Consider the following 16,082-nt stretch of genomic DNA (forward strand, 5'->3'; position numbering starts at 1 on the left):
CTATTTCTGACTTTCGTGAGTAATCTACTTGGCTGGAAAATGTTTGTATGGTTGGTTGTGTGTGCTGGGCGCTGTCCTCAGATAATCACATGGTTTGCTTTCGCCGTAAAGCCTTTTTGAAATCTGACACAAGCGGCTAGATTAACAAGAAGTTAAGCTTTATTTTGATGTATTACACTTGTGATTTTATGAAAGTTAAATATTTATAATAATTTAATTTGAATTTGGCTCTCTGCAATTTCATCGGATGTTGTCGAGGTGTCCCGCTAGCAGCACGCCTTTCCTAAACAGGATATTTGTCTTTTTATGGATAGTTCCCAGAACTACTCCTGGTAGTCCAACATGCCCCCCGTGGTCTCAGCTAGCTAGCCCGGAGAGCAGCATCCTTCAGGACAGGCCTAGACGCAGCACATTTTCTACCTCCGTGGCAGAGTCATTCAGAGACACCTGCCCTGTGTTGAGAAGAGGGAATTGCTTAATGTTTTAGTCTGTTTATTTCTTATGAAATATGAGCACAAACAAGTGAAAGGGGTGTTGGTTGGATTAACCCACAAACTCATAATCCTTTGGAATAATATTTGATCATGTCTATACTGAGGTTATAACGCCTGTTTTGTCTTTGTCAAACTCTTGAAAGGCACTGACGAGGTCCGACTTGTGTGAAAACAACTGTTCCAGCAGGACCTTGAGGGCTGAATATTCCCGCCTTCCGCACACTGTAAGCCAGACAGGGAGAGCAGATCAAACTTTTTCCTTGTGACTTGAATAATCTAAATACTTTGTATGTAGGAACAATCTTGTTTACATGTATGCATGCGTAGTTGTGTACAAGCTATTGTCTGATCCTTAATACAAGAGACCAAAGCATTCTCTCGTGGAGTGTCATATCAGTCTCTATATAATTACAGTCTTGGATGTTAAATATCACAGCGCAACGTTCTCAGGGAAACTATACATAATGTAATTTTCCATTGTCTGTTGTATCTTACTTTTTCCTCAGGGTGAGTTCGAGTCATACTGCTAGCCTGATACTGAATCAAGTAAGGCACAAGGTCTGGTCCCAGTTTCATGTAGGCCCCCCTGTTGCAGCCCACTTCACACTAGTTGGAGGCAGAGAATGGGGTGAGGACATGTTGTACAGAAGTAAACTATACATAATTACCATACAGTGTAAAGCAGTGTTTTAGTTAGTTGCACATGTACCAGAAACCTCTTGTACTGCACTTCCAAAGCAGACACATTTAAGTTGACTCAGGTAAGTGAGAAGCTTTACATCTCTTAACTCTGCAACTCCTCCCGTCTGCCAAGTGAGATAATACCATAGTGTGGGCCTATGCCATGATAAGTCAGTGGGCATATTAGCATTATGGGCCTAAAGAGATGTAGCTTTAAAAATACCCCATTACCAAGCCCAGGAGGTTCTTCCTGGCTACATACTGTAACCTGACCAGGGTCCATATCCACAGTTTCTCAGAGTAGGAGTGCTGATCTTGGATCAGTTTTGCCTTTTCAATCATAATGAATAATATCATATGGAGAGATCCTAGATCAGCACTCCTACTCTGAGATGCTTTCTGGATACCGACCCAGGACAAACTCTGAGCCAAAGTTATAGCTTATAACGAGGGTCTAGAATCTTTCATGATCCGGTCACATGGTCAGGAAAAACTCTTGGGCTCGGCTCAGTAGTGCTGATCTGATGTCAGTTTTGCCTTTTAGATCATAATGAATAAGATTATATGGACAGGTGGGAAGTGATACTAGATCCACAATCCGACTTTGAGACACTTTTTGAATATGGGTCATGGTCTTACCCATCCTATGTAAACCCTTAGACATCTGTAGCCTGACTGTTCTCACCCTGCGGTTGTGGCAGAACTTGTAGCCGTCCTGCTTGCACCCATGGGAGCGGCTGATGAGCTGCATGTTGTGTCTGTTGAGGAAGCCCTGGGTGACATCTGGCCCCCAGGAGCAGCCTCCTCCCCACACCTCGCTGGGCACGCAGCCATTCTGAGGCATGGGGTCACTCCACAGCAGGTCCAGGATCTAATCATTTTTTTCAGATCCAAAGACTTTACAATAGGCAATTATAAGAAAAACAAAAACAACAGTAAACAAATGACTGGTATATGGATATAAGGGGATATAGAGAAGACCATGTCTGCATCTCAAATGGCACTCTATTCCCTAAATAGTACACTACTTTTAGCCAATGCTTATACCCAATCCACATCGACGGGACAGTAGTGGAGAAGGTGGAAAGTTTTAAGTTCCTCGGCGTACACATCACGGACAAACGAAATGGTCCACCCACACAGATAGCGTGGTGAAGAAGGCGCAGCAGCGCCTCTTCAACCTCAGGAGGCTGAAGAAATTCGGCTTGTCACCAAAAACACTCAAACTTTTACAGATGCACAATCGAGAACATTCTGTCGGGCTGTATCACCTCCTGGTATGGCAACTGCTCCGCCCACAACCGTAAGGCTCTCCAGAGGGTAGTGAGGTCTGCACAATGCATCACCGGGGGCAAACTACCCGCCCTCCAGGACACCTACACCACCTGATGTCACAGGAAGGCCAAAAAGATCATCAAGGACAACAACCACCCGAGCCACTGCCTGTTTACCCCGCTATCATCCAGAAGGCGAGGTCAGTACAGGTGCATCAAAGCTGGGACCGAGAGACTGAAAAACAGCTTCTATCTCAAGGCCATCAGAATGTTAAACAGACATCACTAACGTTGAGTGATTGCTGCAAACATACAGACTCAAATCTTTAGCCACTTTAATAATTAAAAATTGGATGTAATAAATGTATCACTAGTCATTTTAAACAATGCCATTTTATATAATGTTTACATACCCTACATTACTCATCTCATATGTATATACTGTACTCTATACCATCTACTGCATCTTGCCTATGCCGCACAGCAATCACTCATCCATATATTTAAATGTACATATTTTTATTCGTTCCTTTACACTTGTGTGTATAAGGTAGTTGTTGTGAAATTGTTAGATTACTTGTTAGATATTACTGCATGGTCGGAACTAGAAGCACAAGCATTTCACTACACTTGCATTAACATCTGCTAACCATGTGTGTGACAAATAAAATTTGATTTGATTTATCATATGAGAATATACTGAACTCTGAAAACACTATTGGCGGATTCAGTTGACTAACTCTTGTACTGTAAAATCCCTTTCATAAATCCCTTTCATACACAGACCAAGATCCCACGAATGTACCATGCCTGCTTCTTGGTATATCTGAAAGAGGTAGGGGTAACAGCAAATTCCTCCAACAGAAAAAAAATTATGTATTTAAGTTATCAGCTCGCCATTCTTGTAAATCATTTGTAAATGATTAACTTGTAATGTGTTCATTTCTAGTTATGTTGAATAAAAAGTAGGCTAGAGTCAAACGCAATAACGTTGGCAGATATGTTCTGGTAATTATATGAGCTGGCTAGCCAGCCACACTGAACAAAAATATAAAACGCAACAATTTCAAAGATTTTACTGAGTTATAGTTCATAAAAGGAAATCAGTCAATTGAAATCAATTCATTAGCCTCTAATCTATGGAGTTCGCATGACTGGGAATACAGATATGTATCTGTAGGACACAGATACCTTTAAAAAAAAAGGTAGGGGCGTGAATCAGAAAACCAGTCAGTATCTGGTGTGACCACAATTTTCCTCATGCAGCGTGAAACATCTCCTTCGCATCTTAAACATGCTCAATGGGTGACATGTCTGGTGAGTATGCAGGCCATGGAAGAACTGGGACCTTTTCAGCTTCCAGGAATTGTGTACAGATTCTTGCGACATGGGGCTGTGCATAATCATGCTGAAACAAGAGGAGATGGTGGCGGATGAATGGCACGACAATGGGCCTCAGGATCTCATCACGGTATCGCTGTGCATTCAAATTGTCATCGATGAAATGCAGTTGTGTTCATTGTCCGTAGCTTATGCCTGCCCATACCATAACCCCACCACCAACATGAGGCACTCTGTTCACAACATTGACATCAGCAAACCGCCGTCTGCTCAGTACAGTTGAAAGAAGGATTCCTCCATGAAGAGCACACTACTCCAGCGTGCCAGTGGCCATCAAAGGTGAGCATTTGCCCACTGAAGTCGGTTACGACGGCAAACTACAGTCAGGTCAAGACCCTGGTGAGGACGACGAGCACACAGATGATCTTCCCTGACAGTTTGTGCAGAAATTCTTCAGATGTGCAAACCCACAGTGTCATCAGCTGTCTGGGTGCCTGGTCTCAGACGATCCCGCAGGTGAAGATGCTGGATGTAGATGTTCTGAGCTGCCATGGTTACACGTGGTCTGCGGTAGTGAGGCCGGTTGGACATACTGCCAAATTCTCTAAAATGACATTAGAGGCGGCTTATGGTAGAGAAATTAAAACTTGAGACATCTGTCACATAAAACTGCACATTTTAGAGTGGCCTTTTATTGTCCCCAGCACAAAGTGCACCTGTGTAATAATTTTTTGCAGGTAAATTAATTAACACTTCCAATGTTTTAACACCTCCCAAATGTAAAATTCAAACAGCCCCCATGGTTTAACAACACCCCCCACCCAGTTAAGCTGTCCACATGCTTCCCTTCTGAAACAGTTCGGAACAGTTTGTTCATACAGTACCAGTCAAAAGTTTGGACACTTTAGTAACCAAAAAAATGTTAAACAAATCAAAATATATATATATAGCCACGCTTTGCCTTGATGAAAGCTTTGCACACTCTTGGCATTCTCTCAACCGGCTTCATGCGGAATGCTTTTCCAACAGTCTTGAAGGAGTTCCCACATATGCTGAGCACTTGTTGGCTGCTTTTCCTTCACACTGCGGTCGAACTCAATTGGGTTGAGGTCGGGTGATTGTGGAGGCCAGGTCATCTGATACAGCAGAATTCTGTGGTAGCCATGCTGGTTAAGTGTGCCTTGAATTCTAAATAAATCACTGCCAGTGTCACCAGCAAAGCACCGCCACACCATCACACCTCCTCCTCTATGCTTCACGGTGGGAACCACACATGCGGAGATCATCCGTTCATCTACTCTGCGTCTCACAAAGACACAGCTGTTGAAACAAAAAATCTCAAATTTGGATTCCACCGGTCTAATGTCCATTGCTCGTGTTTCTTGGCCCAAGCAAGTCTCTTCTTCTTACTGGTGTCCTTTAGTAGTGGTTTCTTTGCAGCAATTCGACCATGAAGGTCTGATTCACGCACTCCTCTGAACAGTTGATGTTGAGATGTTCATTTGTGGAATTTATTTCCTTCTTAATGCGTTTGAGCCAATCAGTTGTGTTGTGACAAGGTAGGGGTGGTATACAGAAGATATTTGGTAAAAGACCAAGTCCATATTATGGCAAGAACCACTGAAATAAGCAAAGAGAAACGACAGTCCATTATTACTTTAAGACATGAAGGTCAGTCAATCTGGAACATTTCAAGAACTTTGAAAGGATAAGTTCATTAGAGTTAACTGCACCTCAGATTGCAGCCCAAATAAATGCTTCACAGAGTTCAAGTAACATTTTACCAAATAGAGCTATCTTCTGTATACGACCCCTATCTTGTCACAACACAAATGATTGGCTGAAACGCATTGAGAAGGAAAGAAATTCCACAAATTAACTTTTAACAAGGCACACCTGCTAATTGAAATGCATTCCAGGTGATAACCTCATGAAGCTGGTTGAGAGAATGCCAAGAGTGTGCAAAGCTGTCATCATGGCAATTTGTTGAACACTTTTTGGTTACTAAATGATTCCATATGAGTTATTTCATAGTTTTGTTTTCACTATCATTCTACAATGTAGAAAATAGTAAAAATAAAGAAAAACCCTTGAATTAGTACTGTAGGTGTGTCCAAACTTTTGACTGGTACTGTATAGGCCTAAGACTGAGACAATAAGAAGATACAGTGGCAGAATAAATTCAACCACACCTTTGTTTCATCAGAAAACTGAAGAGCAACATCTGTCCGGTGAGGTCCACAAAGCATACTGCATGTAACAAACAGTTAAATGACCTACAGAATAGTCAAGCAAGTTATTAATGTTTCCAACATTTTCGGACTACTAAACAACTATTGATTTAGAACAACAGAGAGTTACCACAAGTCGCAAAGAAAACAGGAGCTGCCTTCATGTTGCCGAAACAGTCTATGACTGTCATACAGTACTCACTTTTAGTTTTTGTTGTCCTAGGCTACCTGGCTAAAATGCTTGCTCGCTAGCCTAACTTCCTTTCATGGGCAACGATGAGCCAGCTAGTTAACATTAGCCTACTAGCCTAGATCTAACTACATATTGAAGTTCCATCCTCTCAGGCCAGGGGCACAATGTGTGAATTTATGTTTGGATCAGAATCGCCATTATAGTCATTGGCCAGTACAAAGAAGTCCAAATCCCTATCTCCATCCATGGATAATTTAGAAAACGGTCAATTTTTGCTAGCTAACAGTAGCCAACGGAGAATAATGACACAACGAGATGCAGCAATCAAAACAAATTCTGTCAATGATGTTTGGCTTTTGATGTTAAACTGGTTTCCTTGACACTTTTTTTTGGTGCGCCAGGACCATTCACAGTTGAGCTCACTCAGTTTAGCTCAACGCTGATTGGCTATTATTTGAAACTTTTATTTATCAAGGGAGGTCAAGCGCTCACTCGCATTCCTTCCATTCAATGCTAAGGGCGGCAACAATGCCATACTCTTTTTGACCAGACAGCATCAGATAGGTGGGCTACACATAGAGAGACAGAGGGGCAGTGTTTCGCTCACTCAAATGCTTTCTCCTGTGAGATACATTGTCTCTTGTGAATTGAAGGAAAATTATGAAACACAGATAGTTTATCTTTCGTCTATTTTATATGTATTTTTGGGGGAAGCCTGGCTTTCCTTGCCGTCCATGAATACATGCCACAGACAGGCTTATATGTTCTTTTGGACTGTTGTTTGAGATATTTGATGTTATTGGTGCAAACACAATTATTTTGACAGTCTGGGAGTAAAAGTATAACTGGTTACCTTATAAAGTGGTGGAATTTTCTTTGTAATATGTTTTATTTTTAACACTTGACCTCAGAACGCAAATAGCTGTGCTTTTATGATATAACCTATGTGTGGTATTGTATTAGTTAGGCTTGTGTTCCACACACTATCAAAACCAGTTTAGTTTAATTAACAAACATTATGACTGGGGCTTTTTTTATTGCTAATCTGAAGGCTACCAATTCAATATTTATTTCAGAATACACACACTAATGATACATTTCTTCAATGTGATGCTTAGAGTATTCATTATTATGTATAGTCTATTGAAGGCAATTAGCTATGCTTGTATGATTTGTTGATGATGTTACAAAGTGTGAATTGACAGCTCTGGCTAGGTTCACCAAGTGTCCAGTAGAGGGTGCAGCTACTCCAGGAATCCACTGAGGTGAAGCCTAGCCTCCTGACTTCACTACTCATGAAGCCAATGCAGTAAAAAACACTAATCTGATCAAGCTTTCCTGTCAATTCAATTCTGGTCTGTATCAGCAAGTATCCCCGCAAAAAGACAAACATGTGAAGCTATACAATCAAAACAGTGTTGAACTTGTGATTGTTGCAAAATGTGTTGTTTACTCAGCTAATGTTGCTAGCATGCTAGCTAGTAGTAATCGTTTTGCTGGCGCTAGCCACCATAGTACCTGATCTTGTTATTAGGGCTAGCTAGCCCAATAATATATATCTAAGGACTGCAGTAACTACGTACACGCCACACCAACTGGGTACTTGTAACAGTACGACGGCCATTAGCATTACTACATGCACGCTAGCTAGTACACCCTTGCTAGTACAACACTAGCGAGCTAGTACCCTTATCTGCTGGAGCCAGACCCTATTGAACCCAACTCTCGTGTGGCACTACTTGGTAGCCAGCTGGCTTTTTTGCTATGTTAAATGTTTTATTTGTTCTAATGAATGTCTCCAATTCATGAATGTTGAATGTCAAAACGTAGTCTGCTAAATCACTGACGGGGAAACGGTCACTCATCATCCACACAATTCATAATGATCTGACTATCGAGCATCACTTTACTCAAACATCTCAAAACAGTCGACAGACCCTTTGCCTCTCTGAATGGGACTACAAGAACCACACCAAATATTTGATTGGATTCTGACTTGGATGTCAATCTGTCCGCAGAGAAAGATGATTATCTTGCGATATCGAATGGTTGTGCTCTCTAGCTGTTCCCTGGGAGAAACTTTTTCATTCTGAAATCCTCAGAGTAGAAACCCTAAGCAATTCCAACAGTCTCTGCTCCGGTCATCCTTCTGAACCGGTGAGACACACCTGGAATAGATACTCTCAATAAGTCAAAGATATGATTATAGAAAATGAGGATAGTCGTTCTTAGCAGGTTGTTGGACAACTCTGTAACTACCATTTTTTTGGTGTCATTTGTTACTGGAGTGTACGATCATAATTGTGCAGGCAATAAATGGTGGTACATCACTGAGCATTAGCAGTCAATGTCACCTCAAATTCACAATGAGTGCATGCTATGCTTTTGATTAATGCAATGATCTGAAGTTACTAGTTTCAAATATAAAGAAACGAATAACCTACTTTAAAGATACGGATGTTATAGTTAGGTTGATTTGTTGCTCCCATTGCAATGTACTTTAAAACTGAGATGCTGATGTAATCAGTCAATGCTGTTTTGAGTAGAGAAAATAGCAGTGTGTTAATGCAACTGTAGAGACCAGATGTTTACCCATGCTAAACATCAATATCATCCTGTTCCTAGCACTCTGAACACAGAATACGGCTTTCAGATATCCTGTGTTTTTGTACAAGCTTAGTTTATATTCATGGTTTACAATGTCACACTAATATTAGATTAGATGCATATAGCTTCAGGGTAGTGGAAAGCATGAGGGACAATTGTTGCCCTTTTTCCCTCCTCTGAACAAAATGCATTTGATCGCCTTTTCTGCACAGCGAAGTTGATCCACTGGGCACACACTGGATGGAACCACAATTTCAATTAAATTACGTTGAATTGATGTCTGTGCCCAGTGGGGAATGTTATGTAGGCCACCATGTAAAAATCTGAGTAATGTTCCCCTTATTCACTTGTTGCAGGTGCCGATGGGAACCACTTTCAGACATAAGTTCCTGTGGGGGGTCTGAACCTGTAAAGAGAGCCTCGGATGGAGGGGGCTGGACTGGCCTCAGAGGGAGAAGTGGAAAGTTATGTTCGCAATCCAACACTGACTCAGACAACAGTAAAGCTGTGTAATGTAACTCAGAAGACCGTCACTGACAATGAGCGTTTGATCAAATCTAGATAATGAATCTGAGATTCCCACCATTTGCTTGAGTAATGTATTGCTACACAAATTTGTTGAAGTTGCTCTCCATTTCAGTAGAGAACTCCAAGCTCGAGTTCTCTGGAAACAGGGACACTGCTGTCAACTGGTATCTCAGATCTTCATACAAGGATTGTGTCACCTGATCGTTTTCCAATTTTACAGCACAAATAATTACAATCCTGGACAAATAAGTTGTTTATCAGATCTGACAAACGTTACAAGCACAGTTTCCAACATTTGGAATGACCCTGGTCTGTCGGTCTCTGCTAGACCTGGGCTGGGAGAACTGGATCTACCCAGAGCACATCACCGTCACCCAGTGTGCAGCCCACAGTGTGGTGCACACCTTTACCCCCAGGACTCCCCTCAAGAGGTAACACATGGAACCCTGGCCTCTCAACCAAGAATGTCAAAGTTGCACTTAAAAACATTGAAACTTCGTCACACTGCAAAAGCATTGAAGAGAAGTGATAACAGTTGGCATATGATTTTAAGTTTACAGTCAAATGCAGTTACGCACACTTCTTGGAGGGAACGCAACACTTTGTTACACTAAACTCCCCGTGGAGTGAAAGGTATGTGACTGTAGTTGTGGGTAAGGATGACAGAGGCAGAGAATATTACCGTTTACAGGGAATTTATTTCCTTAACATGGTAAAAAATGTGGGGAAAAGGGGCTGGATGGAACCAAAGCAAAGAAAGTAAAAGTTAGAGTACCCTCTCCTACCCACTATTTACCTAACCTTAACGCAACCTGGCGTGCTAACCAAAATACAGGGGGTGGTCCGCCCAGGTATTACCTAGTGTGCATAGACAGACTACATACTACAGGTATATGTATGCCTGCAGGCCTCTTGCCTAAGCACTCCCAAGATGCCTTCCCCTTCCCCCTGGGAACAAATGAAACAGAATACAAACTTAAAGTGAGCAATTTCAATAATCAAAAACACTATCCTTTTGGCATACACATACCTCAGCAGGACCAGCTACAAAATCCTTCACAGAAACTTATACAAACCAACAACTAAAGGCAGCACATACAAAGAAGCTCTCTCTCCTATATAAAATTTAAAAAAAGGAACACTGGGTTTATCCAGTTGCAGAATGAGTTTGTAATTGCTGACAGCTGTATCCCCTAACGAGAGGGCGGGATCAGAGCTCCAATCTGCAATGGGGCCGACCAATCAGCTGCTTGGGGGAATCCAGGAAGCCATCCTGAAACATACACACACACACACACACACAAATAAACCCAAAACAGCACAGAAACTGGGGAATGTAACATGCACATTTTGCAAACACAATGTATATGTGCGTCTATTCCATCTGATTCCATAGAAGTAGCTACCTGTGCTTTGTCTGAACAAGTGATAAAATAGAATGTGTTATGCATCTCTCAGTACAAGGTCACAGGTTTAAGGGTTAGTACCTTGTTCATCTAATTGGTTCTCACATTTGTTCAGCCAGGAAATGGTAGACTCAAGCAGACAGAGCAGATGTCTTAACAACCAAATATGATTTAAGGGTAAAATTAGGACACTATTGCGACCAACCTGCCTCTTATTTTTTTACCACAACTCAGATATTGCCCTTCATTTTTTTTGTTTTCTTCTCCCTTTCTACTCCCTGAGCAAATCTGCTACTGGACAGATCATACCTGATTACTTCATTGTATTACTATAGTCTTCCATTTCAGATGATCAGCCTCTCTAAGAAGCATAATGATATCAATATACTGTATGAGTTTGTTGGTCACATAGACAGATTACAGCCTTGAGTCTTCTTGGGTATGAAGCTACAGGTTTGGCACACCTGTATTTGGGGAGTTTCTCCCATTCTTCTCTGAAATTCCTCTCAAGCTCTGTCAAGTTGGATGGGGAGCGTCGCTGCACAGCTATTTTCTGGTCTCTCCAGAGATGTTCCATCGGGTTCAAGGTTCTGGCTGGGCCACTCAAGGACATTCATGACATTGTGTGCTTAGGGTCGTTGTCCTGTTGGGAGGTGAACCTTCGCCCCCAGTCTGAGGTCACGAGTGCTCTGGAGCAGGTTTTCATCAAGGATCACTCTCTACTTTGCTCCGTTAATCTTTCCCTTGATCCTGACTGGTCTCTCAGTCCCTGCAGTTGAAAAACATCCCCACAGCATGATGCTGCCACCACCATGCTTCATAGTAGGTACAGTGTCAGGTTTCCTCCAGACGTGACGCTTGGCATTCAGGCCAAAGATTTCAATCTTGGTTTCATCAGACCAGGGAATCTTGTTTCTCATGGTCTGAGAGTCCTTTAGGTACCTTTTGGCAAACTCCTACCTTCTGGTTATAAATTAAGGCTACCCAGCAATGGGTTTACCATGCTGTTTCCTTTACTGCTAGCACGCAAGGTTCATCTGGCAACTGCACGGGTTTGGTAGCACTCAGTTTTCATACATTTTTTATTCAAGTGCCATTTTACGTCTCTTCCTACAGTTTCTATGGTAGTGTTGCAATAGTGCCTGATTTCAGATCTCATTTTGGGTTAGACAGTTGGCTCTGAGTACGGGTTTACTACGGACGCTACCTATCCTTTGGGGAGACTTTCAGACTAGTAGTCCACAGGTCATAGTTTTTTTTTAACTTTACGGATAATAATTGGTTAATCTTTAGTGGGCCTCAACCTCATAGACCTAGCGTCAGCATGTAACACACTAGGCGAATCACATGAGTCAGGCACTACTATGCTGAGTTGCTTCCTCATGTGCCATCTTTTCCCGTTACATCCAATCAGCACAACTGTTCATTGCAACACAATGTTTCATCTCTACCCTAAGCTACTTGCTATGTCCTATTTTCCAGTATATGCTCACAGCTTCAGACGAGTGTGCAAAACCGTCATCGAGGCAAAGGGTGGCTACTTTGAAGAATCTAAAATATAAAGTGATTTGTTTAACACTTTTTTGGTTACTACATGATTCCATATGTGTGATTTCATAGTTTTGATGTCTTCACTATTATTCTATAATGTAGAAAATAGTCCAAATGAAGAAAAATCATTGAATGAGTGGGTGTGTCCAAACTTTTGACTGGTACTGTATATATTTCTCACACTGACTGACTCACCCAGTTCTGCCCCGGATATGGAGAAATCTATGTCCAAAATGACCCCCTTCTGGACCCTCTGGGCATTGGAGTTGGCCTTAGCTCTATGCCCTCCTGGATGGCCTTGTAAATAGCTGGATCCTTACTGGCTATAATCTCAGAGGCCTTGGTTGCCATGACACCACGCTGCTGGCAGAACGCCAAGGCCTCTGGGGTCAGCTCGTCCGTCGGATAACCGTTGTCGTCGACTACACACTACGGAGGGAGAGTGGGGTCAAAGGTTAGGAGTGATCCAGGAATCTTTCTGGCAGAGCCTGGTTCCAGATCTGTTTGTGCTGTATGATTCTATTTGAATTGCGTAATAATTCTTAAGCAAAAATTCTAAAGCATGTCAATGAACATAGGAGTTGGCAATACAGTCCACATCTAATGTTTGAGGTCTTACTTTGAGTGTGAGCATCATAGAGAGGAATTTGAGCTTGTCTCCGAGCAACATTGCGTTGCTGATGATTGCGGTCTCTGCTTTCACTGCATCCTCAATGGGCACAGGTGGAATATTCTCTCCTCCTGCTGTTATGATCAGCTCTGCAGGACAAGATATGGCATACTTAGCTAGATATTTAGATCATAGATCTACATGATGTTCAACGATGATTATCTTGTATATCCAGGCTCAAGGTAGGAGTTACCCTTAGGCACAGACTTAGGATCAGGGGAAGGTACACAAAATTTACCTTAGATTGGTGTCTTGAGGAAACAGCATCTTACTCCCATCAACACCCAACACTGGCAGCCATGTTGTGTAATGGCTATATACAGTACTGTACATCTAGAAAACAAACTAGAAATAAGTACTATACCCTTTATCCTCCCCTGTGATGAACAGGAAGTTGTCCTTGTTGTGCTTGCCCAGGTCTCCAGAGTGCAGCCAGCCCTCCTGGTCCAGGGCCTCCTCAGTCTTTTCTGGCTCATTCAGGTAGCCCATGAACACATGACGCCCCCAGAAACAGATCTCACCATTCCCATCCTCATCTGGCTTGTCCAACTTTGTCTGGCAGCCATTCACCACCTTTCCACAGCTGAGGACAACATCATGATATTTTTTGTTGTTGACAGTTTTCTGTCAATTCTTTATACCGTGAGACTGCAAAGCAAGAAAGTATTAAATGTCATTTTTATATCTGATGGCTTATTGGTATCAATTCATGTTTTGCTATCACAATGCTAGCTTTGTCAACTACAAATTAATGAATGTAAACAGTCATTAAAAATGGCAGTGGACATCCTAGTTTTCCAGTTGCTGACCTCATGATCTTGAAGTTATTCTCCCAGGAGATGGTGTGAGGGCCGGTGCTTTCACTCATCCCATACAGCTCATACAAGGGGAGGCGAAGGCTCATGAAATACTCCAGGGTCTCCTTAGTGATGGGTGCGGCCCCTGTTAAGCAGTTCCTGCAGCGGTCCAGGCCCAGGGCCCAGTGAACCTTCTTAAAAGCCAGGTTGTTTGCCAGCATGAAGCCCCAGGGCAACAATATTTTTTATTTGTTTAGCACTTTTTTGGTTACTACAAGATTCCATATGTTTTATTTCATAGTTTTGATGTCTTCACTATTATTATACAATGTAGAAAATAGTGCATCCAAACTTTTGACTGGTACTGTTCATCTTAAATCTTCCAGAAAACAGTTGCTTTCAAAATGTTGATTTAATTGCTAATTGAGGGAAGACAGAATACAATATGGAATTTTATTGAATAGTTTGAGGTAAACCTCATCCCCAAGGAATGCTGGCTTTGAGGGGCACTTTGAAGGCCTACCCCAAACTATTCAATAAAATTCCATATTGTCTTCTGTCTCTGTAGTCATTCAGTTAAGTCTGTACTCACTTGAACTCGGGTTGTAAACAAACTTCTGCAATTCAGGTTTAGGCTACAGAATCAAATGTCATTCAGATAATTCTGATGCTTGTCTATTTTACATTTTGAGACCAGCGTTATAAACCCAACTTTTGGAGAAAATTAGGCTACTAGAACTTCTGTAAATGGGTCATTCTACAAAAATGTCACGGGTTTAATATATTGTAGAACACTATCTGTACCATGAAACTGGCTTGTACCTGAGTCTTGGTTTAGTGACATATTTAGAGTTTTAAAAAATTATATTCTCCCACATTAAATGTTAAAATGCAAAAGCAAATATTAGCATTATTTAGTGGATTACATAAAGGCCCAATGCAGACGTTATCTCAGTATCAAATCATTTCTGGGTAACAATCAAGTAACTTACTGTGATTGTTCCCAGTCAAAAATAAACAAATTCCCAGCTAGCACATAACATTCTGAGAACCATGTTTCTTAGATGGGAATTTCATTACTTCAACATATTGTTTTCTACAGGTTTCATCATGGTTTTGTTTAAAGTCATGTTCTCAGAACATTAAGAGAACTTTCCGTAAAGACCACAAGAAACGCTCTATGAATGTTATTTAAAAACATACATTACGTTCTCAGCATCAACAAAACTCAGGTTCAGGTGTGTTGGCCACGCCCACTAATTGGCCACATCTGATCTTAATGAGTGCTTGTTTCCTTTGAAATGGGGTCTGTTTGAATAGACTAAAATGAACAGCTTTGGTGCAGTGGACTAATTCCAAAGGATAGAAAACAGAAGATTATAGGTTTCAATCAAACTGATGCTGTGGCACATACATTTCTTAAAATTTTTGCATGATTAATGTTTAAGCAGATTCATTTTCATGTGTCCTATCTGTGCTTGGAGTTCAAAACAGTTAACCCAAAATAAGCTAGCAGTGTTACTAAAAGTCGTATTGAAACAAACTCAGCAACAACAAAAAAAATCAGCAAAAAAAGAAACGTCTCTTTATCAGGACCCTGTCTTTTAAAGACAATTCGTAAAAATCCAAACAACTTCACAGATCTTCATTGTAAAGGGTTTAAACACTGTTTCCCATGCTTGTTCAATGAACCATAAACAATGAATGAACATGCACCTGTGGAACGGTCGTTAAGACACTAACAGCTTACAGACGGTAGGCAATTAAGGTCACAGTTATGAAAACTTAGGACACTAAAGAGGCCTTTCTACTGACTCAAAAACACCAAAAGAAAGATACTCAGGGTCCCTGCTCATCTGTGTGAATGTGCCTTAGGCATGCTGCAAGGAGGCATGAGGACTACAGATGTGGCCAGGGCAATAAATTGCAATGTCCATACTGTGAAACGCCTAAGACAGCGCTACAGGGAGACAGAACGGACAGCTGATCGTACTCGCAGTGGCAGACCACGTGTAACAACACCTGTGCAGGATCGGTACATCCAAACATCACACCTGCGGGACAGGTACAGGATGGCAACAACAACTGCCCAAGTTACACCAGGAACGCACAATCCCTCCATCAGTGCTCAGACTGTCCGCAATAGGCTGAGAGAGGCTGGACTGAGGGTTTGTAAGGCAGGTCCTCACCAGACATCACCGGCAACAACGTCGCCCATGGGCACAAACCCACCATTGCTGGACAGACAGGACTGGCAAAAAGCGCTCTTCACTGACGAGTCGTGGTTTTGTCTCAGGATTGATTTGGAG

At 41.8% G+C, this 16,082-nt stretch overlaps 1 protein-coding gene and 1 pseudogene across 1 annotated transcript; both read right to left on the bottom strand.

Moving 5' to 3' along the window:
- Nucleotides 1-245: 245 nt before the first annotated feature.
- On the bottom strand, nt 246-2,223 carry LOC106580041 (serine/threonine-protein phosphatase with EF-hands 2). The gene is made up of 3 exons (XM_014160605.2): nt 1,861-2,223; nt 990-1,100; nt 246-716 (listed from the first exon to the last, which is right to left on the bottom strand). The coding sequence occupies exons 1-3, from the start codon at nt 2,017-2,019 to the stop codon at nt 600-602; spliced, it is 387 nt and encodes a 128-aa protein (XP_014016080.1). The 5' UTR covers nt 2,020-2,223; the 3' UTR covers nt 246-599.
- Nucleotides 2,224-12,397: 10,174 nt separating this feature from the next.
- Nucleotides 12,398-14,009, bottom strand: LOC106580226 (long-chain-fatty-acid--CoA ligase ACSBG2-like; annotated as a pseudogene).
- Nucleotides 14,010-16,082: the final 2,073 nt, after the last annotated feature.

Source organism: Salmo salar, chromosome ssa20, assembly GCF_905237065.1.
Source record: "Salmo salar chromosome ssa20, Ssal_v3.1, whole genome shotgun sequence".
Classification (NCBI taxonomy): domain Eukaryota; kingdom Metazoa; phylum Chordata; class Actinopteri; order Salmoniformes; family Salmonidae; genus Salmo; species Salmo salar.